Genomic DNA, 26,241 nt, shown 5'->3' on the forward strand with positions numbered 1-26,241 from the left:
TCCCCCGAGCGCACGCTTAAACAGTATTTCAGAGCAGATCCGCACGTCAAAATGTTATTAGAGACGGGAGAAGCCTCGGCAGATAGCTCGCACGCTGACCCCCGGATCAGCTAAATACCGCCGCTAACCGTCCCAGAATGCATTGGAGTGTCTCTCTATTTCACACACAGTTATTTCATCTGTATCCGTAGCGCACACACACATACACACAGTGTGAAGTCAAATGAATATATTTTCATACATCTGCATGTGCGCGCACACACCCAGACGGCTAAAAAAGATCAGATGTGTGACGCGACACATAATAAACGACAACCTTTGAATGCATGTATGTGCGCACGCGAGAGAGATAGAGAGAGAGAGAGAGATGAGGGTTATCCACCGTGACTAAGATTATAGCGGTCTGTAATGTATTTATGCATAGCATTGACTTTAAATAAGCTTCTTTTCTCTCCCTCAATCTCACCCTTTATTTCAACTCTGATTAGCTTGCCCACTGAGGCTCGTGGGTAGTATTCTAATGACCTGTGCCTAACAGCTTCTAGCTGTGCGGCGGCCCCGTCCTGACTAACCTGTCAATCAAAGCCTCGATGCTGACACCACCCCATCCCGACTTCAGCCCCCCAACACCGTGATACAGGTCACCGGGGCGACCCCTGAATGATGGACAGCTGGAAAATAGGAATTCTGACAGATGGAGGTTGAGACCTGTAAAAAGTTACAAAGTTTTCGGACTTCGGGGAATGAAGGATTGTGCATTACCGACAACCAGAGTTTAATCACGGTGATGGTTTGAATGAGGTGTTAAACTGGGTTTGCGTTTACCAAAGCAAACAATCACATAAATGGTGACTTCACAGAAAACTATACTATTATACCTATAACAAAAGATGATCTAAAACCTTTTATTAACAGCTATTAAAGATACCCCTTAATTCTTAATCTGTGATCAAGCTTAAATAAGACACTGCAAAAATAATGACTTCCTTACTTAGTATTTTTTTGTCTTTTTTCAGTATATCTAAGAATTCTTAAATCAAGATGTATTTTCTTAATGAGCTTAATTAACTAAGAAAATAAGTCTAGGTTTAGACAAAAATATACAATTTAAGTGCTAAAACACGCCAAAAATAAATAAATAAATCTGCCAATGGAGCAAGACATTTTTTCTTGAATTAAGTGTTTAAAAAAAGTTTTTTTTACCCCACACTGCAAAAATATTTTTTTCTTGTTTTCAATAAAAATATAAAAAAATTATTAAATTAAGATGCTTTTTCTTGATGAGCAATCAATAAGAAAATAAGTCTTTTAGACCAAAAGTATGAATTTTTCTTGAATTAAGTGTTTAAGAAAAATGTTCAAGATTTTTTTGCTTACCCAATTTTTGCTTGTTTTATGCACAAAAATCACTTAAATTTGATATTTTTTGGTCTAAAAACTAGACTTATTTTATTGGGTCGTTTTTCTCATCAAGAAAAAGCATTTAAATTTAAGAAATTTTAGATAATGTTTCTGAAAACAAGACAAAAATACTAAGAATTTTTTTCTTGAAAATATCAAATTTAAGTAAGTATGGGGTAAACAAAAAAATCTTGAACATTTTCCTTAAACACTAAATTCAAGAAAAATTCAAGAAAATTTTGCTTACGCATTGGCAGATTTTTTGTGCTTGTTTTATGCACAAAATCACTTAAATATTTTTTTTTGTCTAAAAACTAGACTTATTTTCTTGGGTCGTTTTGCTCATCAAGAAAAAGCTTAATTTTAAATCTTAATTTAATTTTTTTATATATATTTTTATTGAAAACAAGACAAAAATTACAAAGATTTTTTTTCTTGAAAATCATTTTTTGCAGTGCATTTTTTTTAGATAGTTTTTCTCATCAAGAAAATGCATCCTAATTTAAGAATTTACAAAACAAAAATACTAAGTAAAAATTTTATTTTTTGCAGTGCACGATATTCAGATGCAAGGGCTTATGGGTATTCTTCATGGCATTTTGTACTGGAGATTTTAAGTATTAGGGAGTGTCTACACCAAGGTGTTTGGCCGGCGGCCGGCATACGTTTTAAATTGTTTCCAATAAAAGTGCCGCACTTTTCTTTTATTTTTTCACGCAGAGCGCCCAGAGTTGAAAAAAATTCAAACTGGGGCAAAACGCTCAGCTCACTAATGCCACTTTTCACTCAACCGTCCAATCAAAGTGAAGGAGGGGTGGGACAAATACCACGACAACCAACCGGCACATTGTACAAAGACAGAGTATAAGAGCAGTAGTATAATAGCAACCAAAGCGGCCAGCTGAAAATCAAGAAAATCACGTCAATCGGCGGGAAAGCGAGAGCCGAGGACGCTAACTCACAGGCATCACTTCACGCGCCAGCTTTGTTTTATATTATGACTCAATTATCGCACGAAAGAAGCGTGTTTTTGGATATAAGGAGAAGAAAGCCAGCTTTATGGAAACAATGGATATAGTTTGTTTATCCTGAGTTTTGCATGTGTGTTTGTTTAACGCTGGATTTCATTGAAAAGTCCCAACCGGGTCATAAGTTGCATGCGGTAAGTAACTTCTGTGTTATGTTGGAAACAGGCGCGCAAGTGCATATTATATAAACGACACGAACATGTAGTGAATTATAAGTTATCCAGTCAGTGTTGTATAGAGTGTTGACTCGGACTCGCTCCTCCCGCAGCTCGTAACTCCTCCTTCTGAATTTTTTGTATGTTATCGGAACGAATCGGTAAAGCTGATATGTCTTTTATAAATCTGATAAAACTAAAGATTCTTCTGAGATATGAGGGATGTAATACTACTCTATAAGTACTTCAGATTAACATCAAATATGCAGTGTTATGGGAAGAAATCAATGTGCGATAACTTGGTAAATTGCGCTAAACGATAAGCAATACAATAAAACGTTGTTTCTAAAATCTATTTGAACTTATTTAATTGTATTTAAATACTGAAAATCATATAACAAACATACGTTTCACTTTTTTTATCAGAGCACACACAAACACATATTCGTGATCCTTTGGAAAAATTAAAATAATAAAAATTCAACTATTTCAATATACATCTTTCCATAGGGTTGTCTACGATATTTCACTAGTTTCGATATTTTGCAAACCATACGCAAAGCTATAAGTAACGTTTAGTCATTTAACGGTTACATATAGCTGCGAAACATACCAAATAACTTTCAGTATGATGTTAGCAAGACTTTTTCTCAGCAAACAAAAAACGCTTGCATGATGTTGCTTATTGCTTAAAAGGCACAGGGCTGTTTGTCAGTGCCCAATTTATAACACTAAATTCACCTTAAACATTATCTCTGTATGCAGCATTAAAGTTACATTTGTGAATCTTACAAAAACAAATTAAATATCAAGGTCCAAGTACCACCAGGGATCATTTTTGCAATGACAGTAGTGAAGGTCTACAGACACACATGTGTGGAGTGTGTATGAGTGTTTGGGGGTTGTCTGTCGGCCACTGGGATATTTCATGTGTCAATCCTTAAAGCAGAAAGACATAGTATTTGTGACGAAATGACCCTACATGCATCATTCATCACAGACGTGTCTCTCTCTCTCTGACTGTTCTCTCCTAACATCCCTCCCTCCCTAAACCAGGAGCCTCACGGGAGAGGAAGCAGCCGTCATACTGTAAAAGGTCAACAATCACAAACAATGACAACACACACAGAAGGAAAAAAAACGGATACTGAGAGAAAGAAAGCAATAAGGAAAAATCTATATTACACAAAGATGCGACATAAAGTCTTGATGTGCAGAAAAGAGATCAATATGGACACAAATGACGTCTGGAGAGGAAGTGATGTCAACACCAAAGGTCAGGGATGAGGACGCACGTACACGCACCTGTAAGGCGGATCCACTGGGTGTGATGGAGAGCCCCTGCAGGTCGGACAGTAAACTGGGAGAGAGAATGGGGCTTTTGGGTTTGGTCACTGGTGCGGGTAAAACTGTAAACACAACAATACAATCATACAACATAACACAAAAACAACACGTGTAATGAAAGAGAGAGTGATGAACTTACAATCATCAAGATCAAGGAGAGAAACTTCTGTTTTTTGCTCAACCTGCAGACATACACAAAAATGAAAGTATTATGATATTAGCCATTTTTTTAAGATTGGCATTACATAATAAAACTAAAGTGTTATCTCATAAAAATCACTACTTTCTACACAAGTAACATCACTGACATTTTTTTAACTCTTTCCCCGCCATTGACGAGTTAACTCGTCAATTAAGAGAAAACGCTTCCTTCCCAATGACGAGTATTTTCGGCAATCCTTAATACCGCTATCCACCAGGTTATCCTGGTTGTCCACCAGGTGTCATTTTTCCGCAACTTATAAAACCTTGAAGTATCGCCTTAGGGCGAACAGCTGTATGTCCGTGTATGTTTTGAGGATCGCTCTGAATCTGATCTCCATCAAAAGTCCTTCACAAAAATGTAATTATTTTAGTTTTTTGCTCAAAATTTAAGAGGTGAAAAAAGAAAACTATTTTTTTAAAGCAGAGGGTCTGTTGTTTCATTTGATATATTGTATGTTCATATATTTGAAGAGTTTGGTTCCAAAACGCAATAAATCCATTTTGACAAATTTCGGTAAAACGTGTTTTCTATACCAAGAAAGAGACAAGATGAAAACCACTATTTTCTGTTACAAACTTTCACATAGTATCTTTAGGTTATAAAAACATAAAAATTTCAAACCCATAACTTGATTTTCAAATATTTATTATAAAAACGAATTATTTTTCCACAAAATGCAATAAATCCATGACAAGTTTTTTTCAAAATGCTATAAATCTATTCAATCAATGTATAAATGTGCATTCATCTTTGCCATGTTACATTCATTTAGTTAAATAGTGGTATACACTGATAAAAAATAAACATTGGTAATCAAAAACATGGCATTAATCAAAACACTTACTTTGTTTTATTGATGACACAGTCATTGCTGTGAAAAGATGACAGAATAACACTGCGGATATTGCGTAAAATTAAGAATTTACTTTTAAATACTGACCTGATATAATACTGAAATGGCGTTTATCGCGTTTTGGAACCAAACTCTTCATTTAAAGAAGAACATTTTTTGGAAGGCATTAAACTTTTGTGAAAATCATGAAAATGCTGGCGCTGGCTACACTGCAAAAAAAGATTTTCAAGAAAACATTTTCTTAGTATTTTTGTCTTGTTTTCAGTAAAAATATCTAAAAATTCTTACATTAAGTTGCTTTTCCTTGATGAGCAAAGCGACCCAAGAAAATAAGTCTAGTTTTTAGACAAAAAAAAAATCAAATTTATGTGATTATGTGCATAAAACAAGCAAAAAAATCTGCCAATCAGGTAAGCAAATTTTTCTTGAATTTTTCTTGAATTTAGTGTTTAAGAAAAATGTTCAAGATTTTTTTGCTTACCCCATTGGCAGATTTTTTTGCTTGTTTTATGCACATAATCACTTAAATTTGATATTTTTGGCCTAAAAACTAGACTTATTTTCTTGGGTCGTTGTGCTCATCAAGAAAAAGCATCTTAATTTAAGAATTTTTAGATATTTTTACTGAAAACAAGACAAAAATACTAAGAATTTTTTCTTGAAAATCATTTTTTGCAGTGTAGCTATTTTTTTTAAAACCTGGCGGGGAAAGAGTTAAAGTATTATTTGTGCAATGCACAAAACGGCGTTTCCTTACACCCTCTAGTCTAGACTATATGTGATTCTTACCTTTGTGACTGGTTTGGATTTGACAGGTTCATACTTGGCTTTTTTCTTCTGATCTGTTCCAGAGTCCGAATCTGGTTCCGATTCGGATTCTGATCCGGATTCATAGGAGCTCTCTGAGGAGGAATTCTCAGAGCCTGATTCACTTTCTGATCTGGATTCAACCTTAGCTTTTCCATTCTTCTGCGCTCTGTCGAAATCACACAGACAAACAGATTTAACATTAAAATCTCACCTCATGTAGAAAGCCTGTTTTGCTAATAGAGCAATAATAGGTCATCAGTTCATACCCAGGGAACACATAAACTGATAAAATGTATACTGTACTTGTAATGCACTACAACAAGTAATTTGGATAAAAGCATCTGCCAAATGCATAATGTCATATCTGTAAAAACTTGTCAATTTGTAATTATTCTAGGGCTGTCAAAAAATTAATTGCGATTAATCGCATTCAAAATAAAAGTTTTTTGCATAATTTATGTGTGTGCACTGTATGTATTTAAAAAACATTTACATGTTTATTTATATATTTTAATTTATAAATATAAATAATAAATATACCTATAAATTCATACATGTATGCGTATATTTATATATACATAATCTACACAAACAGTACACACACATATATATTATGCAAACACAAACTTATTTTGTATGTGATTAATCACAATTAATCTTTTGGCAACCCTAAATTATTATTTTCTGAAGAAATAGTGAATGGGTTTGATTCTAACTGTGCGTCCCCACAGACACGCTATTCGCGCGTAGTTGGACGTTTGAACATTTCGAGTTTGCTTGCGCATAAATTCACGTCATGGGATGGGCTTATATACCTCCTCACACACTTTCTTCCAAACAAGATCCTTTTAATTACTGTAAAAGTACGAAGATGTCTCGTGTAGCGATGATGATTGTACTAAATTGCTTTTTGTTTTCCGCTCGCTTCCTGTAATCACGTCACTGCTAGAGCAAGCTCCTGATTGGTTAACGCGCAAAGTTTGAGATTTTGTTAACGCTAAATTTGCGCGGAATGTGCCATCCGTGCCACGCCACAGGACGCCTATACGCGTCTTTACATTGACTTAACATGTAAATCACTCACGATTGCTGCCTCTTCCGCGTCTGGTGTGGACTGAATTCCCTGTAAGTCACTTTGGATAAAAGCATCTGCCAAATGCATAAATGAAAATCACCACGCACAGATCTTATAATGCAAACAAAGTCAATCTGCAAACTTGTTTAAAAACCAAAAGGGAAAAATTTACAGTGAAAAACAGACGGAGTAAGAGATGGGATGGCCTAAATTAGGAGTGGAACCAAAGTTCAGATTTTTTAACTTGCATGGATTATACGGCCACGCTCAATTCACGCAAGGCGCGCTATCTGCGCTTGCCGCGCCACAGGATGCCCATTTGCGTCTTTGCATTGACTTTACATGTAAATCACCCGCGCTTGCCGCCTCTTCCGCGTCTGGTGTGAACGCACAGTAAGGGAGGACAAATAAAGATAAAATGTATAGACTGAATTCCCTGTAAGTCGCTTTGGATAAAAGCATCTGCCAAATGCGTAAATGTAAATCACCACGCACAGATCTTGTAATGCAAACAAAGTCCACAAAAATCTGCACATTTCAGTGTTTAAAAACCAAAAGGGAAATATTAACAGTAAGAAACAGACGGAGCAAGAGATGGGATGGCCTAAATTAGGAGTGGAACCAGTGTCTAATTGTAAAATGATTAAATGCATTAATTTGGCCTTCGGATATCATTTGCTGTGTACAAGCAGAACACGCACACAAGCGCACACACATACACACACATGTAAAAACACACACTCGCACACAAACACAGCATTTAACTAAACTGTGCACAATTCACATGCAGCATTAAAGTCAGTTTGTTAATGAGAGAATGTCATTGTGTGTGCGTTTGTGTGTGTGCGCGTGTGTGTGTGTGCATACGTTTTGCTCATGTAAGCTGTTGAATTACAGCCTCGAATGAAAGCTGCAGGTTCAACAACAACAACGCTGCACAAAACACATCAGAATTTGTGTATGTGTGCTGTGTGTGTGTGTGTTTAGATGAACAGATGGTCAGCGAGATTATTGATGCCACATTTTATTAGTCACGTTTTATGCTGCGGCATACACACTTACACAGACACACACTCAACACACACACTGTTTACCTCCTGCACGTATATAAAAAGCCAGCTCTATATGTGCAGAATCACTTATACACCCTTATTTACACACACACAATCACAAAACGCTAAACAAACATACAATCTGATTATATGGTTGTGCACGCAAACACTTTAAAATCTACACCAGCATGTAATGTTAGTAGTAAGTGCTTGATTTCAAACCAGTCATTTTGTTATTATCATTCAAGGGCTGTTTGAAAACACGTTTGATCCCGATTAAGTGCTCGCATGCAGAGCAATGCATCTATAAAAGTGAGAAAATGATGACAATTTTCATTTCAAGGCGATTTATTTATTTAAAATGCATTTTTTAACGTGAAGTCTGAAGGACAAACAATTTCACTAACGCTGTGTCTGATATTTCTAAAGCACACTTGCTGAACCAAATGTAACTTTGGGGCTGTACACTTGGTATTAAGATGTGTTTTCGTCGATCGGATCACAAGTGGGCGAGAGAGACACATCACGTTTACACTTGCTATTTAAATACGTCTCTTTTGTCCACTTTCGACTGCTTCTGTCCTGAATACTTGGTGGTCTGTCGAGACGGTGGACGAGTCTCTCTGCTGTCATTCAAACGCGAGCGGGAGAAATTATGAGTTTATATGGACGCAAACTAATATTATGTCGGAGTCCGCTGTAAGCATGCTGAACAGTGTTTTGTACATGCATATGTTAAAGCTTTCACTGAATTTTCAGCGCAATTGATGAAATAAGATCGTGCAACTTTCACACACCTGCAAAATGAAACTGCGGAGATCAGCTGCTTTAGTTTTATCAAGAAAGCGCTGTTCACCGTGTGTTCACGCCAGAAGTCAGAAAAGACGTAAAACATTGTGTTCAGTACCTCAGATTAGATAAATGGGTGGAGAGAAGGCGGATGCGTGGCTGTTCGAACCACATGTGCGTTTACACTATAAAAGCAATCCGATCGAAAGGGTTTTCGACTACCTCTGAATGTGGTTGAAAGTGGTCGAAAGTGGACGATGTCAAAAGTTTTGAACAATATTTACACCTGGCATTAACGTCGTCCACTTGTGATTCGATCAATGAAAACGCATGTTAATGCCAAGTGTAAACAGGCTCTTTGTGACTGGTTCAGATAAAAATGAGAGTGATACCTGTCTTTGCTCGCTGCTTTCTGTTGTTGTAGTTTTTTATTTTTTAGGGTTTTCTTCTTCTTGTCCGAATCTGATTCGCTGGAGCTTTTCTCTGATTCGCTGGAGCTCTTGTTGGAATCGTCGCTGTTCTCCTCGCTCTCAGATTCACTTCCTGATTCTACGGGGACACACAAACTCATTCACTTAAGTACAACAGTTGATAAAGTTGATACGCTAATCCCAAATGTATAGCTGGAATGCACTGTAAATCGGTTTAGATTAAAGCATCTGACAATGGCAAGGCTGTTTAACCTATATAGCTATAAAATATTAAAAAAGAAAACATGTAGTGCAATTTTAGTCATTAGGAGAAGACTGGCTATATGTTGTGAGTAGTTGACATGTAACAATTAATGAAAGTAAACAGTTATAAACAAAATATGTTTAGGAGTGTTGATCTCTTACACTTTTACTATTAACATTTGGCTCTTACATGTTAAACTGCAATTGTTTTTAAATATTAATAAAGAAAATATGAGTTTTCAGTAATTAAAAGGCTTTTAAATTTCCATTTTTTTTTGTTTGAAAAATGCATGTTTTTAATATGTTTTTTTTTTCAAATATACTACAACAAAAGTAACAAAAACGACAACACCACACACACATATATGGTAAAAGTAAAAAATATATCAAAAGTAAAAATAGGGGTAAAAGTTTGGCCCGCGTCATATTTACAATTTTAAAATCTGGCCCTCGAAGAAAAGTAGTTGAAGACCCCTGTTGTACAGTATGTAATGTAAATGTACCTTGATTTACAAAAATATTTCCATATATCCAGCTACACACGTACACATATCCTAAATAAAACTAGGACAAAAACCATGACGCATATCTGACCTTCACTACTGCTGCTATCCTCACTGCTGCTACCTTCCTCTTCTTCCTCCTCTTCTTCATCATCAGAATAAAACTTATCTGATTTTTTAGGTTTGGCTTTACCGACGGCCGGCGCTCCTGCCTCCTTCACCTGCATACAGGAACAGGAAATGATGTCATAATCATTCAAGACTGAGCACTCAATGGCTAAGAATAAAACAAGATAATATTCGAATTGGGAGGTGGGCTCACCGGTTCCACAATCTCTACATTTCTCACTGATGGGTCAGGAGCGACAGCCGGCCAATCAGAGAGCTCCAGGTACCCGGTGGCCTGAGCGTTGAGAGTATGAGACAGCGTGCCGAGCTGATAGCGATCCCGATCTGAGAAAACAGATAAATATTTGTTTCATTTAGCTGAAATTTATACTTGGTCATTAAACACTACATTGCGTCATGGTGGTTGAAAAAAACACCTGTACACATCTGCTTACCAATCCAAAATGAAAAGTCGAGGCAAAACGAAAAAACTGACGGGTTTGCAATTCTGGCTAAAACTGTACTTCTTTGTCATAATAAACAAAAAAGCAATAAGTGTCCTCTGAGGCATTCAGAAGCGGCTCAGTAATTGACATTAAACTGGCAGAAATGCCATGGCATTCATATCTGGCCTTCTCGCATTGCATTGCCTCCATCCCATAATAACCTATATGAACGCGTAATCACTCCGACTGAGAGATGTGATCTGCAGAATATCAACCAAAAAACGCACGCAGTGGCTCTTAACTGCCCGTATATTAGAAATGACAGGTGCGGTTAAATGTCACGGGCTAAATTTATGCGCCATTAATGAAATACAGTTGCATGTTTGTGTGCTTGTATCAGTTTAATTGTCAAATTAACCAAAAATTGGAACAAAAGCCGCCCCGTATTAGAGACAAAGTCTGGAAAGAATTAAGGGTGGGTGGTTTGAAAAGGTTTTCTCTATCAATCCTAAATCGAGCCATAACAAGAGAATGAGTAATTTGTGATAACCCCCTATATAAGTGAGGCTTTCACCTTCATCATAGAGATCGGGTTATATGTCACACTTATAACCCGACTGACTCCAAAAACACACAAAGACGTGTCGCTTTGAGTTTCGTCGTGGAGATACATAATCAGCCCTTTACAAACTTTATTACCTCCTATTAAGAGCGAGATACGCTTTACCAAGCGCTGAGCCCTACGCTCAGCACAACAAAAATTACCCTCCACGACAGCCAGCAATCAATCACACGAAACACATCCATCCATCCATCCATCCATGAATCTACAGGAGCGAATGATCAACGTCCTTTTCCTGCTCGTGAGCGTAATTACTCCCGTTTAATTGCAGGTGAAGCTCGTAAACGTAGAGGAGGCGTAGTGAACAACCGCATGGGCGTGTGCGGGCGGACGAGACTCCCGGATTCGACTCGCATCAGATGCCCGATATCAAATTACCTCAAATCCAACAATTCAATTCCGAACGGGAGCCGTAGGCACAGCCTTTCCATTTACGGTTATAATCCGAATATAAGAGTTAGGCTTGGGGAATGGAGAAAAAGTGGCTACGGATTGCAGTGCGGGATTGATGTTTACGGGTTAACGTTGTTGTCATGGATGGTGGTGCCAAAATTCCCATGACAGTGTTATGTTTTTCAGCTGTTGATTTGAGTTCTGACGCGCTGCTGGAATGCTACAACGTGATGGAATAGAGCAGCGAGGAGGATAAGTTAAGGAGATCAGAAGTGACAGGGCATTGAAGTCTCCGTGTCATTCAGAAACAGGACATTGCGGCGTACAGATTGCGTAGGATTTATTTAACTGCAGTAAATATTTTATCGTTCAAAGCCATAAATGGTTTACAGAAGTGGTGTGGCCTTAAAGGGATAGTTCACCCAAAAATGAAAATAATGTAATTAATGACTCACCCTCATGTCGTTCCAAACTCGTAAGACCTCTGTTATCTTCAGAACACAGTTTAAAGGATTAGTCTATTATCTTTAAAAAATCCAGATAATTTACTCACCACCATGTCATCCAAAATGTTGATGTCTTTTTTTGTTCAGTCGAGAAAAATTATGTTTTTTGAGGAAAACATTTCAGGATTTTTCTCATTTTAATGGACTTTAATGGACCCCAACACTTAAAATTTTAATGCAGTTTAAAATTGCAGTTTCAAAGGACTCTAAGCAATCCCAAACGAGGCATAAGGGTCTTATCTAGCAAAACGATTGTCATTTTTGTCAAGAAAAATATAAATATGCACTTTTAAACCACAACTTCTCGTCTTCCTCCGGCTGTGTGACGAGCCAGCGTGACCTCACGTAATTGCGTAATGCTGTGGAAAGGTCACGCGTTACATATATGAAACGCACATTTTCGGAAGATTTTAAACAATAAACTGACACAAAGACATTAATAATTAGTATCATTCGACATACAACAACGTCGGAACGGTCCTCTTTCTCCACACTTGTAAACACTGGGGCGTAGTTTCACATACGACGTCCGTGACCTCTTGACGTGATCACGTATTACGTGAGGTCGCGCCGGCTCGTCACACAGCCCGCGCCGGCTCGTCACACAGCCGGAGGAAGACGATAAGTTGTGATTTAAAAGTGCATATTTTTATTTTCTTGCCAAAAATGTCAATCGTTTTGGCTGGATGGGACCCTTGTGCCTCGTTTGGGATCGTTTGGAGTCCTTTGAAACTGCAATTTTGAGCTGCATTAAAACTGTTGGGTGTTGGGGTCCATTAAAGTCCATTAGGGTGAGAAAAATCCTGGAATGTTTTCCTCAAAAAACATAATTTCTTCACGACTGAACAAAGAAAGACATTTTGGGTGGCATGGTGGTGGGTAGATTATCTGGATTTTTCAAGAAAATTGACTATTCCTTTAAGATGTTTTATATTTAGCCGGAGAGCTTGTTGACCCTTCATTGAAAATCTGTCCATGTCCAGAAAGTAATAAAAACATCATTAAAGTAGTCCATGTGACATCAGTGGGTCAGTAAAAATGTGTTGAAGCATCAAAAATACATTTTGGTCCATTTATGACTTTTTGACACATGACTGCAGTGACGCGAATGACATACGACACGGCTGACGTGTTATCTGGTGCGCCCCAGCTGGTTTTTTTGTGCGCCCGGGCTTTGTTTACAGTTTGAGGTAGAGGCATCCTGTTAGTTTGTAAAAAAACTTTGCAAACATGTCTGAGGATATCACATCATCCGCGTCACTGCAGTCAAGTGACTTTAGTCTCGCGCATATGCTTCACAACAGACGCAAAAGAAAAGACAATGCTGAATAAAGTCGTTATTTTTGTTATTTTTAGACCAAAATGTATTTTCAACACATTTTAACTGACCCACTGATGTCACATAGACTACTTTGATGATGTTTTTATTACCTTTCTGGATATGGACAATATACTGTTACTAGATTTTAAATGAAGGGTCAGCAAGCTCTCGGACTAAATATAAAACATCTTAAACTGTGTTCTGAAGATGAATGGAGTTCTTATGAGTTTGGAACGACATGAGCGTGAGTCATAATTTTCATTTTTGGGTGAACTATCCCTTTAAATGTTACATGCCGTTGTTTTTACCTTTGAATGCAGACTGAAGCACGGGTGCCGGTTTGGATGCCATCAGGATGCGGCGAGCATATTTGCTCAAGGCTCCGCTCTTTTCGTTCGGAACGATCAGCTGACGAATAAACCGCGTTCGGTCTCTGATGTCATAGTTCTGATCATACTTGCCCAAGTTTAGGATGTACTGAGTCAGCAACTTAGTCTATGTGAGAGAAAGTAAGAATAAAAAGCAATGAGGTACAGTATAAGAAGTTGTGCTATGATACTGAAACATCATCATCATCATCACTTTATAGAACACCCATCACATTTATAATCACAATATTCAGTGATCTAACTGTGACAGAGTTTTTTTTTCTCAATATATGTTTATGCACAAATTTATTCTTCATACATAGTAACATTTGCATGTATCTCATAATACCTCATATTTCACCTTATTTTCATAGTACATATAATGCACACCTGCATTAGAAACAATGGTCTCTCTATCAGGACCTAATTTTTTTCATTTGGCACATTTTAGCATTTATAAATTTTTGTGTGATGCTACATCGTTGTTGCAAAGCATCAATGATGGCCATATCGAAAAGCACCACAGATAAACAAAATAACTGAGTACACCTTTAAATTATTACCACCTCACCACACAAAAAGAAACTTGTTGACTTCACCTGTTTGGAGTTTGTCAGGTACAGTTTGGCAGCCAAATTGACCGTCTGGAGTTTGACAATGTCCTCTTCATTGGTGAAGGTCTTGGCCATCTTTCTCAGGACGTCGGGAGCGATTTTAGGCACGTTTTCACAGTATTCACCCATCAGCCACAGAATGCTGGCTCTCGCCATGGAGACCTGTATCACAAATACAAAGGTGAAGTGTAATTGTAAAGATATATACGTAGGGCTAAATAAAACAAAACTTAACTAAAGTATAGTAAATTGTACACCAGACTAGTGTTGAGCAACACGTTTCTTTTGCATTTCACTTACAGTGATGTTGTCAAAAAGTTTGGCCATGTGTTTGATGATGTCACTGTGCTGCGATGGCTGAGTTTGCAGGAGCTTCTTGATCACCACAACGCTTTCTGCGACAACAGTTTCTACAAGAACAAGAAATACACAAACATAAAGATTACCATAACACTATCCATAAAACATAACATTTAAACATTAACATTTAAAACATTTTGTCTGATAACTACCTCTTTAGTGATGCGTGTTTGTAAAAATAATAATGTGTTTATTTATTGTATCAAAAATAAAAATATAACCAAATTAGATCAAACATAATATAGGTCTTTTTTGGATTTGGTCAGGATCGATGTTCCCTGATTTTGCAATACATTGTGGTATTTTTGAGGGAACGAACATTACCACTGCATAGGAAGGATTTGGCTATTGGAAAAAAGTTGGACTCCCTGGTCAGGATTTTACATTCAAAACGACTAAATTTTCACACAAAAAGACTGCAGCGTGGTTAAATTACCGTCTCTGTTGGACAGTAACAGTACGAGGCCGTTGAGGCAGGTGTCCGCCACCTCTGAGATGTTTGTGGCACATCTACCAATGGCCTGGATGGTGGCTGCAGCAAAAGCCTTATCCTGACTCTTTACATATGTCTGAAAAACAAACACACACATAAACAGAGCTGCTACCATCTGCTATTTCTCGGCTGTGTTTCAAAACAAAGCAAGCGCCCAACCTAAGCAGCATTTCTCTTAAGTTGAAACATGTGAACTGAAGTGGTTACTTCACTGTTTACCCGTTTACCTTGTTTAAAGGTGCCTAGGATGTCTACATAGGCAACCTAGGGTTGCAAAGGGACGGAAAGTTTTCTGAGGAATTTTGGAAATATTCCAAATTGGAAACTTAAAGGGACACTTTTTTAAAAAATATGTTTATTTTCCCACTCCCCTAGAGTTAAACGTTTGATTCTTACCATTTTGGAATCCATTCAGCCGATCTCCGGGTCTGGCGCTACCACTTTTAGCATAGCTTAGCATAATCCATTGAATCTGATTAGACCATTAGCATGGCACTCAAAAATTACCAAAGAGTTTCGATATTTTTCCTATTTAAAACTTGACTCTTCTGTAGTTACATCATGTACTAAGACCAACGGAAAATTAAAAGTTGTGATTTTCTAGGCAGATATGGCTAGGACGATACTCTCATTCTGGCGTAATAATCAAGGACTTTGCTACCATAACATGGCTGTAGGAGGCGCAATGATGTTATGCAGCAGCCAAAAATAATCCCCTTAGTATCTTTTAATAGCAGGGGACTATTTTCGTGTGCTGCAATATATAATTGTGCCTGCTGCAGCCATGTTACGGCAGCAAAGTCCTTGATTATTACGCCAGAATGAGAGTATAGTTCCTAGACATCTCGGCCTAAAAAATTGCAACTTTTAATTTTCTGTCGGTCTTAGTGCATGATGTAACTACAGAAGAGTCAAGTTTTAAATAGGAAAAACATCAAAACTCTTTGGTTACTTTTAACACAATGCCAATGGTCTAATCAGATTCAATGGATTGCGCCAAGCTATGCAGAAAGTGGTAGCGTCAGACCCGGACATTAGCTGAATGGATTTCAAAACGGTAAGAATCAAATGTTTAACTCTGGGGGAGCTGGAAAATAGGCATATTTTCAAAAAAGTGGAATGTCCCTTTAATGGGAATTCATGGAAATTATTTTGACATTTGGGGAAATTATCTACCATCATATACAAACATAAATAAACATTTTGTTCGGTCATAAGAAGACATTTAATTCATGACTTTGAATTTTAAATTTTGCAATTTTTTTCAAATATTCAGTTTACTCCCATTCATTCCGGTTAATTCCCATATATTCCCGTTATTTCCCATATATTTAAGTTAATTCCCATATATTCCTGTTAATTCCCATATATTCCCGTTATTTCCCATATATTCCCGTGAATTCCCATTTATTTCCGTTAATTTACATATATTCCTGTTAATTCATGTTAATTCCCTTTCATTCCCGTTAATTCCCATATATATCCGTTAATTCCACAATTCACACAATTAAGACACCAAAAACTTTACCTGGAATTCTCTCAGTATGGTGGAGATGTTTGCTTCATTGGCAAGGTTAGTCAAAATCTCCAACTGAAAAATGTAAACAAACAACAACATAAGCCAAACCCCAAACATGACATAACAGACAGATGCGGCACAGTTTGATAGCACACGTGACTGAACTGAGAGCAGATCTTAAATTTTACCTTTAGTGTTTTGATGTGTGTGGCGTCTGTTGATCTCACATAGAAGCTTTTTATGAAGGGCTCAAACATACCCTAAAAATAAACAACAAAAATATGACCACAGTGTTCATCTTAGATGTCAAGACATGATTGATTTCAGAATATGTTTACTTCAGTCTTTACCTCAGTTTTTACCTATTTACTTCTGATTTTAAAGTTTTACCTCATATTTCACTAGTGTCTAACTCAAATTTGACCTCAGTTTTTATCTCAAGTTTTACCTCAGTGTCTTACAAATGTAAATTTGACTTTGCATTCACCTTACATTTCATTAGTTTACTGTAAATTTGACCTCCGAATTGATTTTACAGTCTTTACCTCATATATTATTAGTGTTTGACACAAGTGACCTCAGGGTATAGCTCAAATTTTACCTCAGTGTTTACCACAAATTCACATATAATTTCACAGTCTTTCCCCTTATATTTTACCAGTGTTTACCACAAATTTACCTCAGATTTTACAATCTGTACCTCACATTTTACAAATGGTTAACATAATTTTTTTCTCATTGCTTAAATTTTAGCTTAGTGTTACCATAAATTTACCTCAGATTTTACAATCTGTACCTCATATTTCACAAATGGTTAACGTAAATTTAACCCCATTGTTTACCTCAAATTTTAGCTTATTGTTTACCACAAATTTACCTCAGATTTCACAATCTGTACCTCATATTTTACAAATGGTTAACATAATTTTTTCCTCATTGTTTACCTCAAATTTTAGCTTATTGTTTACCACAAATTTACCTCAGATTTTACAATCTGTACCTCATATTTCACAAATGGATAACGTAAATTTAACCTATTGTATGTTAGATTTCATAAAAACTGCCGAACAAGCATTTTCTTCAAAATTGTACCTTTCTCTGAATGGACATGGTGGCGATGTTCTGTAATACGACATACTGAACCTCCCTAAAGACCAGAAAGAAAGTAGATTAAAAAGAGAAATGACAGATTTGATGATAATGCTATCAAACCGATGTTATGTGTGTGTTTTACCTGTGACTCCTCAGAAGTCTCACCAGAGATTTGGTGACAATACTGACTTCATGTTTTGGAGCCAAATGCCAGTAGAGCTGAGCCACCGCCATCACAACCTGACAAAGACATTATTAACATATATTAAAGCTTTGTGTGTATTTTAAATGCAGGTCTATCATTTTCACACACAATGGACCCTTAAAGGAGAGTTCACCTAAAAATTTAAATCCTGTCATCGTTTAATAATTGTTTCATTATGATGGTGTCCAAAGAACCTTGATATAAGTGATAATAAACCAATGATGGTTTTCTGTGATTTATTTTATAGATAAAGCATGTTACAGTTTTGTAAGAAAGAGGAAGGGAGAGAGAGACAGGTGAGGGATGTGCGGGCAGACAGAAAGACAGTTGGACATAAAGTAGCCATTGAAATAGAGAGAGATTAATGGAAGATGGGGTGGAGAGTCAGAGGGAGAAGAGAGAGAAAAAGAGAGAGAGATAGAAACAGAGATAGATGGTGATAGATTAGGAAGCCTTCAATGTATGTAATGATTTTGTCTTCCCCAAATTACTTTGACCCCAATATACGAACAGGACAGCAGACTTCAACATATCAACTGCTAAACCAACGAGGAGAGAGAGAGAGAGAGAGAGAGAGAGAGAGAGACAAAGAGAGAGAATTGATAAAGATAGAGTGAAGACTGACTGTTGAACAATGCAGGACAAGTTTTAATCAAAACATATCACACATTCGCACACAAACACAAACCACACAACATACCTGTAAACACACACAGACCTTGAGTTTGCTGGGTGATGGAGCACTTTGTGTGTGTGTGTGTGTGTGTGTGTGTGTTTGTGTGTGTGTGTGTGTAATGGTGTTTTGTAAAGAATGACTTTTTTAGAGCACATTTCGATGGTTGTGTGTGTGTGTGTGTGTGTGTGTGTGTGTGTGTGTGCAGTAACATGATTTACTGTGGTACAGCCTTGGTCCATCTTGCAATGTTATGTATAAACACACACACACACACACACACACACACACACACACACACACACACACACACACACACACACACACACACACACACACACACACACACACACACACACACACACACGCACTTGAACACAACACACAAAAACACTCAGGTGCATCTTGAAGGCCTCTGTCATTCCTCAGAGGTTAGCAGGAAGTTATTTTAGAATGTAGAGGGAGAGCGAGCGATAGAGACTGCGTATTTGCCTTATTCTCCATTTTTTTTTTTTTATTCGTTGCAGTATCAGATTCTATTATTAGCGCACAAGAACAATGCTTTTATCAGTTCTTTTAAAAAAAAAAGTTTAGACCAATCAGATGCATCTGGGGGCGGGAGAAGTATATAAAGCGTATTAAGTAGCAATTGTAACACTTGTCTGCTACAATGAGATATATCCAGCTACAGCCCCGCAGCGCCACAATTCAGGGCACTCGTTTCAGGGCGGAAGTAAAACCATATATGGTTTGGCGGAAGCGGTCTTACTAGAGTCGTAAAAACCAAAATTTGCTTGCATAATTATTAATTTTCTCATGGATTTTGATATAAATACTAAACATTTGAATCATATGTATCGTACTTAAAAACAATACATGGAAATTCACTAAAATATATATCCAAATATAAATATTTATTATTAACATAAATTTAAACATAGATAACTAAGTAATGTCACTACATACTTTTTCATTTGATATAAAGAAATTTCATTTACTTCATGTTAACCATCAGTAGGCCTATCTAACTTAAAATATTTGTTACAAAATAAACATAGACACAGAGCATAATTTTTAAATGTAAATACACTTTATTTTTTAGAATTTCAACTACACATGAAATAAAATATTAAATACACATTAAATAAAATTTAAACTACACATTAAATAAAATACGCGTTTGTCCTGAAGCGCATGCTTCGGTGCTGCCCCCACTTCCGCCCTGGAACATGTTCCCTGAATCGTGGCGCTGCGAGGCTGCAGGTGGATAATATTGGCTACAATGGAATATCATAATAGCCTCCGGTTATCCTCAACTACAGACCTTTTTACTGTTATGTGGCATTCACACCAGCCGCGGTAGAGCCGGCAAAAACACGCTATTAGCTCGTAGTTGGACTCATGAACATTTGGAGTTTACTCACTTCATTCGCGCGTGAAATTCTAGTCATTCACGAGGAAATTCATGTCATGGGAGGGGCTTCTGCGACTCCGCTTGCTTCCTGTAATCACGTCCCTTCTAGAGCAGGCTCCTGATTGGTTAACGCGGCGCGAATATCCGCCAAAGTTCAGATTTATCAACTTGTGCGTTTCCCACGGCAATGCTTAATTTGCACTGAATGCCCCATCCGTGCCACGCCATTCACGCGCTCTGCACTTCTGCGTCATTTGCGCGTACGATGCCGCAGGATGCCTATTTGCGTCTTTGCATTGACTTAACATGTAAATCACTCGCGCTTGCCGCCTCTTCCGCGTCTGGTGTGAATGCCACATAAGTAAACATTGTGACCTTTTTTGTGGGCAGAGTTTAGGTGGAGGCAGAAAGTCCGCTGACCTCTTCACTAACGCTTGGTAAATATGGTTTGTTCACTTTACAATAGGGGTGGAACAATACATGTATTCGTTTCGAACCGAATCGGTACGGGGGTCACGGTTCGGTGCATGAATTTAAACGGAGAATACACGGTATGAAAATAAAAAAAACTTGCGTGCAAAATAATTAATGTAATGCGGAACTACTGTTAGATAGGCGGGTTCTTTATGGACAGCTAATCTGTTGCCCCGCTTTAGCTCTGAAGCTCTGATTGGCGCCAATGCAGCCGAGCTCCGCCTATGTATGCGCTCTATCAGAGACCGTCTACATTCTCTGGCACTCTGCATTCAGTCAGTGAATGAGCAGCCGACAGCGAGTATGGCAAGTGGTGTTCCACAAGAGTTAGACGTTCCGCCAGCCTCTTTAAGATCGCAAGTTTGGCAAAGCTTCAGTTTTCCAGTCAGTTACAATAGTACAGGCGAGAGAGTGGTGGAAAAGACGAGGACCTTGCATCGGCGTTGTTCAGCAGTTGTTAGGTATGTGAGTGGAAATACATCTAATCAGGGCTCTCAAGTCTCACGCATTCACCTTGACAAACACGCATTTCAGTCAGTTCAAACGCCACACTTTGTATTTCTCACGCTGAGAAGTAGGAGATAAATTGTCCTGCTATATACAACAGGCATACGCAGGGCAGTTCTGTCGAGTTCAGCTGCTTTCAGTTTTTTAAGCGTGCTCAACTTTACGCAGCGCCATCAGCGTCAGAGTACCGCGAGAAATCTTGCGGAGGAGGCTGATTTCAAATCGCTCTCGCGTTACTCTGACGTCATCCACTTGTCGTTTCTTGCAGCCCTTCGTGAAGTCGTACACACCTATTAATTCATCCTACAAGCCTATTTTTTGGTTCTTTAGTACATTAATATGAAATAAGGCCAAAATGTAATTTTAAAATGTATTTAGGTAACACTTGTAATACATTTGAACCTATATTTGTATGAAAGATGAGTACAAGATTACTTAAAGAGGTATACATTTTTGAAATACAAGATAGTATGTTAAATGCATTTCAGTTCATATTCATGACATCTGAAAATAACACTAAGGACACCTATGTTTTTAAGATTAGCTTAAGTACTAAAAAAATGCCTTCTTCATTTTTGTTTTGCTTTTCCCTCCATTGTACCGAAAGTGAATCGAACCGTGGCGCCTGAACCGAGGTACGAACCGAACCGGGACTTCTGTGTACCGTTCCACCCCTACTTTACAATAAGGTTATATTTGTTAACATTAGTATATGCATTAAATAACATGAACTAACAATAAGCGATAGTCTTTCATCACTCAGTAACTTTTTCCCTGCCATTTTTAACTCGTCAATTAAGAGAAAACGCTTCCTTGCCAATAACGAGTTTTTCTGGCAATCCGTATTTCCACTATTATCTACCAGGTGGTGCTCTTTCACATCTTTTAAAACCCGAAAGCAACCCTCATGGCAAACAGTTTAAACTCGGGGTATGTTTTGATCTTCATACTAAATCTGATTTCTATCAAAACTCCTTAAAGCATAATTTTTTTTATTTTTTTCAGAAACCTACCCATATTTGAGAAGTGATAAAAAGATCACTAATGAATGTAGGATGAAATGTTTTTGTTTGAAAGCAAACGGTTTGTTCTTTCATTTGATATAATGTATGTTTATATATTGATAGAAGAACATTTTCTGGATGGCATTAAACTTTTGTGAAAAAGTTGGCAACTTTAAAAAAAATGCTGGTGGGGAAAGAGTACATTTTTTTTGCCATTTTGCCTTTATTTGAACAGTGAGTGAGGAGAAGACAGGAAAGTACAGGAAGGAGAGAGGGGTATAGTATCGGCAAATGACCACGAGCCGGGAATTGGTCGCCAAAAATGCAAAAGCATCACATGTCGGAGCGCTGCCCACTACACCATCGGCTCCGACAGGAAAACGTTAATCTTTGTTAATAAATGAATAGAAAAAAATACTATGGAAGTTAATGGGGCTCATGAACGGTTTGGTTACAAACATTCCACAAAATATATCTTCCGATGTATTCATCAGAACAAAGAAATGTATACAGGTTTGTAACAACATGAGAATGAGTAAATGATGACAGAATTTTCATTTTTGGTGAACTATCCCTTTAAGTGCCAATAAGCATGAGCATTAAAAACATCTTGAAGCCCTATTTTGATGCTCTCTGTATAGCTGCTTTTTGAACAAAGAGATGTGTCAAGTGTGTGTAAACCACAATGAAAGTGTGTATTTACTTACAGCAGTATTTCGGCTCTGTAACAGTGGTTTAGTGTTTCTCAGCAATAGTCTGTGGTCAGGGTCCATGATGTACGACCTGGACTGGTCCACTTTTTTCTCTTCATCTGAATCATAAAAGGCCTTTTCATTGTTTTCATCAAACATGGCATCCTACAAACATACAAAGACAAAAGAACGGACAAATACATTATATTATATTACTCAAATACAGAAATAATTAAGGGAAACACAAAGATTAGGAACATGAAAGTTTGATTTCACTTCCATCTTTGACATGAACTTACTCAGTCAATATTAAAGATATCAAATATAAAGGATCAAGGATTTTGTCATGAGACACAGGAACCAATGAGATTTAAAGTCATTAATGTGTCGTCATATTTGAAATTAGTGCTTTTATGCACTGTATTGATTTCAGTTTTGCTAAATAAGACAAAAAATATTTGTCACACACTTGTAAGACATCTATTTACACAGTGAAGTTGTTTGGATTACTTATATGATGGATGTATTTGCTTTCTGGAACATAATGAATCCGATATAAGCCAATAAAATGACATCAATGTATACAACTGGGATGGCATGAGGCCAAGTAAACAATAACAGAATTTTTATTTTCAGGTAAACTAATCCTCTAACTACTGATTACTTAAACACACACATCCCAACTCACCTCTTTCCACGGGCTGACAAACTGGGTCCTGGCGTAGCGGGTCAGCATGTGTATGATGACAACCTGACCCCACTCCTCCACATCCACCAGCAGGTTACACAGCTTGCGATAGTTCTTATGGATCAGGTCGATCCGATCCGGACACACCTCCTCGAATGCCATCACTACGCTTCCTGCTACCAGCTACGCAAAACAAGCAACGGTTATGAGCAGGGTTTAAAACCAAAAAATTCACACTTAACTTAATGACAAAAACCTAAAACATTTTACATTTACGCTTTTGGCAGATGCTTTTATTCAAAGTCACTTACTCTGGGTTCGAACCTAGGACGTTTTGCGCTCTACCACTAAGCTATACAGGAGCAAAAGGTGTCTTTTGCTTGGCCAGCACATGTCATGTGTTATTTCAGTAATATTAATTCGGGTTGTATTTCTAAAAAAAAATATTTTGTGCATCTTTAACTCTTTCCCCGGCATTAAAGGAATAGTCTACTCATTTTCAATATTAAAATATGTTATTACCTTAACTAAGAATTGTTGATACATCCCTCTATCATCTGTGTGCATGCACGTAAGCGCTGGAGCGCGCTGCGACGCTTCGATAGCATTTAGCTTAGCCCCATTCATTCAATGCTACCATTTAGAGATAAAGTTAGAAGTCACCAAACACATCAACGTTTTTCCTATTTAAGACGAGTAGTTATACGAGCAAGTTTGGTGGTACAAAATAAAACGTAACGCTTTTCTAAGCAGATTTAATAGAGGAGCTACATTTTATGGCGTAATAGCACTTATGGGAGTACTTCTACTCGGCGCAGTAACACCCTCCCTCTCCCATTATGAGAGTGAGAAGGGGAGCGGACTTTTCAGGCGAGTCGAAGTACTCCCAAAAGTGCTATTACGCCATAAAATATAGTTCCTCTTTTAAATCCGCTTAGAAAAGCGCTACGTTTTATTTTGTACCACCAAACCTGCTCGTATAACTACTCGTCTTAAATAGGAAAAACGTTGATGTGTTTGGTCACTTCTAACTTTATCTCTAAATGGTACCATTGAATGAATGGGGCTAAGCTAAATGCTATCGAAGCGTCGCAGCGCGCTCCAGCGCTTACGTGCACGCACACAGATGATAGAGGGATGTATCAACAATTCTTAGTTAAGGTAATAACATATTTTAATATTGAAAATGAGTAGACTATTCCTTTAAAAGAAAATGTTTCCATGCCAATGACGAGTTTTTACGGCAATCAATATTTCCACTATTATCCACTAGGTGGTGTGCAAACACAACTTATAAAACATTGAAGCATCCACTGATCCAAAAACAGTATAAACTCCTAAACTGTTGTGATCTTCGCTTTGAATCTGATCTCTAACACAAGAATCCTTTACAAAAATGCAATTATTTGGTATTTTAAAAGAAAACCTACCCATTTTGAGAGGTGATAAAAGAAAACAAATTAGGATTGGATAATTTGTTTTGAAAGCAGAAGGTCTGTTCTTTCATTTGATATATTGTATGTTTATTTATTTAAAGAAAAACTTTTTCTGGAGGCATTAAACTTTTGTAAAAATCATAAAAAATGCTGGTGCTGGCAACTTTTTTTTAAATGTTGGCGAGGAAAGAGCTAAAATTTTAAAATTATGACTACTATACATGTGAATAAACATGAATAAACCGAGATTGAAAGAGATTTAAAACAGACATCTAAAAATCCCACGCTAAATGCAATAAAATAAGCATGTAAACTAAAATAAAAAAAGAGAATCAAAAATAGAGTATGGGAGGGATGAGAAAATAGAGATACTGAAGGCCTCTCAGGATTTCAGAGACGTGCGTTTGCATTCATTGGCTTACAACCAGTATAAACTCTTGAACCTACAACAAATCCACACAGTACGTTTTATTACACTAACACACAAACACGCGCAAACAACAACAACAACGAGCATCTTCACACATTCACTAGTACACTATGTGTAAAGTTGTTTCAAACAGTGTGCAGACTCACACCTCCACAGTTTCGGTGTAATTATCACTCACCCATTTCCACTGCAGCAACCCTAAAGTTGTGCTTGAGGTTTATAATTGCAAATTAAGCTGATTAGGTTATATATGCCTCGTAATTACAAACCTCAGTGTGCTAGCAAAACAAACAGATGCTTGGAAGATGACAACCTGTTCTGCTTTCCACCAAGCTAATATAACACACCACTCTCACTTTAGATTAATCAACTACTGTATACCAGTGAGTGAGAGAGAGAGAAAGAGAGAGAGAGCTTCATTTATCGTAAACTCTGAGAATCAAATTGCATTTAACCGATCACTTTAACCCTCACAAACACGGCCTAAAATTAACTTTTCGCGAGACCTGCGACACAGAGAGTGAATTAAGTACATTTACTACCAAGAAACGTTTACTAGCCTTGAAACCGTAATGTTATTTATAGTTCATTATTTACATGACTGCATTATATTTTTTATAGATAATTTTCTTAATTGTTAAAATGCTTCTTTTCTTTGGTGCTTTTAAAACATCGCTTTGATAAAGTGTCACCATGTGTCAACAAATGCTAAGCCAATAGTGCGTCTTTGCTTAAACAATAGAAAAGGGGCGGGGCATAAGTGGAGCTCGAAGTGTATGGAAATCATTTGTATTTTATGCAATCTGATGCTTACTTTTATTGTGAATTTTTTTCATTATGAGATAAAAAAAAATGCTGGGTTATTTTCAACTCAGCACTGGGTCAAAAAGGGATGAACCCAAACAGTAGGTTTGTAATTGCTTGGTAGTTTTAACCCATTGTTAGGTCAAATATAAACATTTTCTGGGTTAATTTAACCCAACA

General features: G+C 37.3%; 1 protein-coding gene across 2 annotated transcripts in view; it reads right to left on the reverse strand.

The window, feature by feature from the left end:
* Window positions 1–26,241, reverse strand: part of ap3b1a (adaptor related protein complex 3 subunit beta 1a) — a 90,701-nt gene that overhangs the window by 44,922 nt on the left and 19,538 nt on the right. For both annotated transcript variants that reach the window (XM_055180201.2, XM_055180200.2), the window contains exons 7-22: window positions 23,392–23,574; window positions 22,719–22,868; window positions 17,877–17,974; window positions 17,735–17,789; window positions 16,831–16,902; window positions 16,652–16,714; window positions 15,067–15,199; window positions 14,571–14,680; window positions 14,256–14,432; window positions 13,597–13,783; window positions 10,215–10,345; window positions 9,984–10,113; window positions 9,108–9,264; window positions 5,779–5,965; window positions 4,071–4,113; window positions 3,890–3,993 (exon numbers count right to left, since the gene is read on the reverse strand). In XM_055180201.2, coding sequence (XP_055036176.2) covers window positions 3,890–3,993; window positions 4,071–4,113; window positions 5,779–5,965; window positions 9,108–9,264; window positions 9,984–10,113; window positions 10,215–10,345; window positions 13,597–13,783; window positions 14,256–14,432; window positions 14,571–14,680; window positions 15,067–15,199; window positions 16,652–16,714; window positions 16,831–16,902; window positions 17,735–17,789; window positions 17,877–17,974; window positions 22,719–22,868; window positions 23,392–23,574 — 1,980 coding nt within the window. The remainder of the gene's footprint in view (window positions 1–3,889; window positions 3,994–4,070; window positions 4,114–5,778; window positions 5,966–9,107; window positions 9,265–9,983; window positions 10,114–10,214; window positions 10,346–13,596; window positions 13,784–14,255; window positions 14,433–14,570; window positions 14,681–15,066; window positions 15,200–16,651; window positions 16,715–16,830; window positions 16,903–17,734; window positions 17,790–17,876; window positions 17,975–22,718; window positions 22,869–23,391; window positions 23,575–26,241) is intronic.

This window comes from Misgurnus anguillicaudatus, chromosome 9, assembly GCF_027580225.2.
Source record: "Misgurnus anguillicaudatus chromosome 9, ASM2758022v2, whole genome shotgun sequence".
Classification (NCBI taxonomy): domain Eukaryota; kingdom Metazoa; phylum Chordata; class Actinopteri; order Cypriniformes; family Cobitidae; genus Misgurnus; species Misgurnus anguillicaudatus.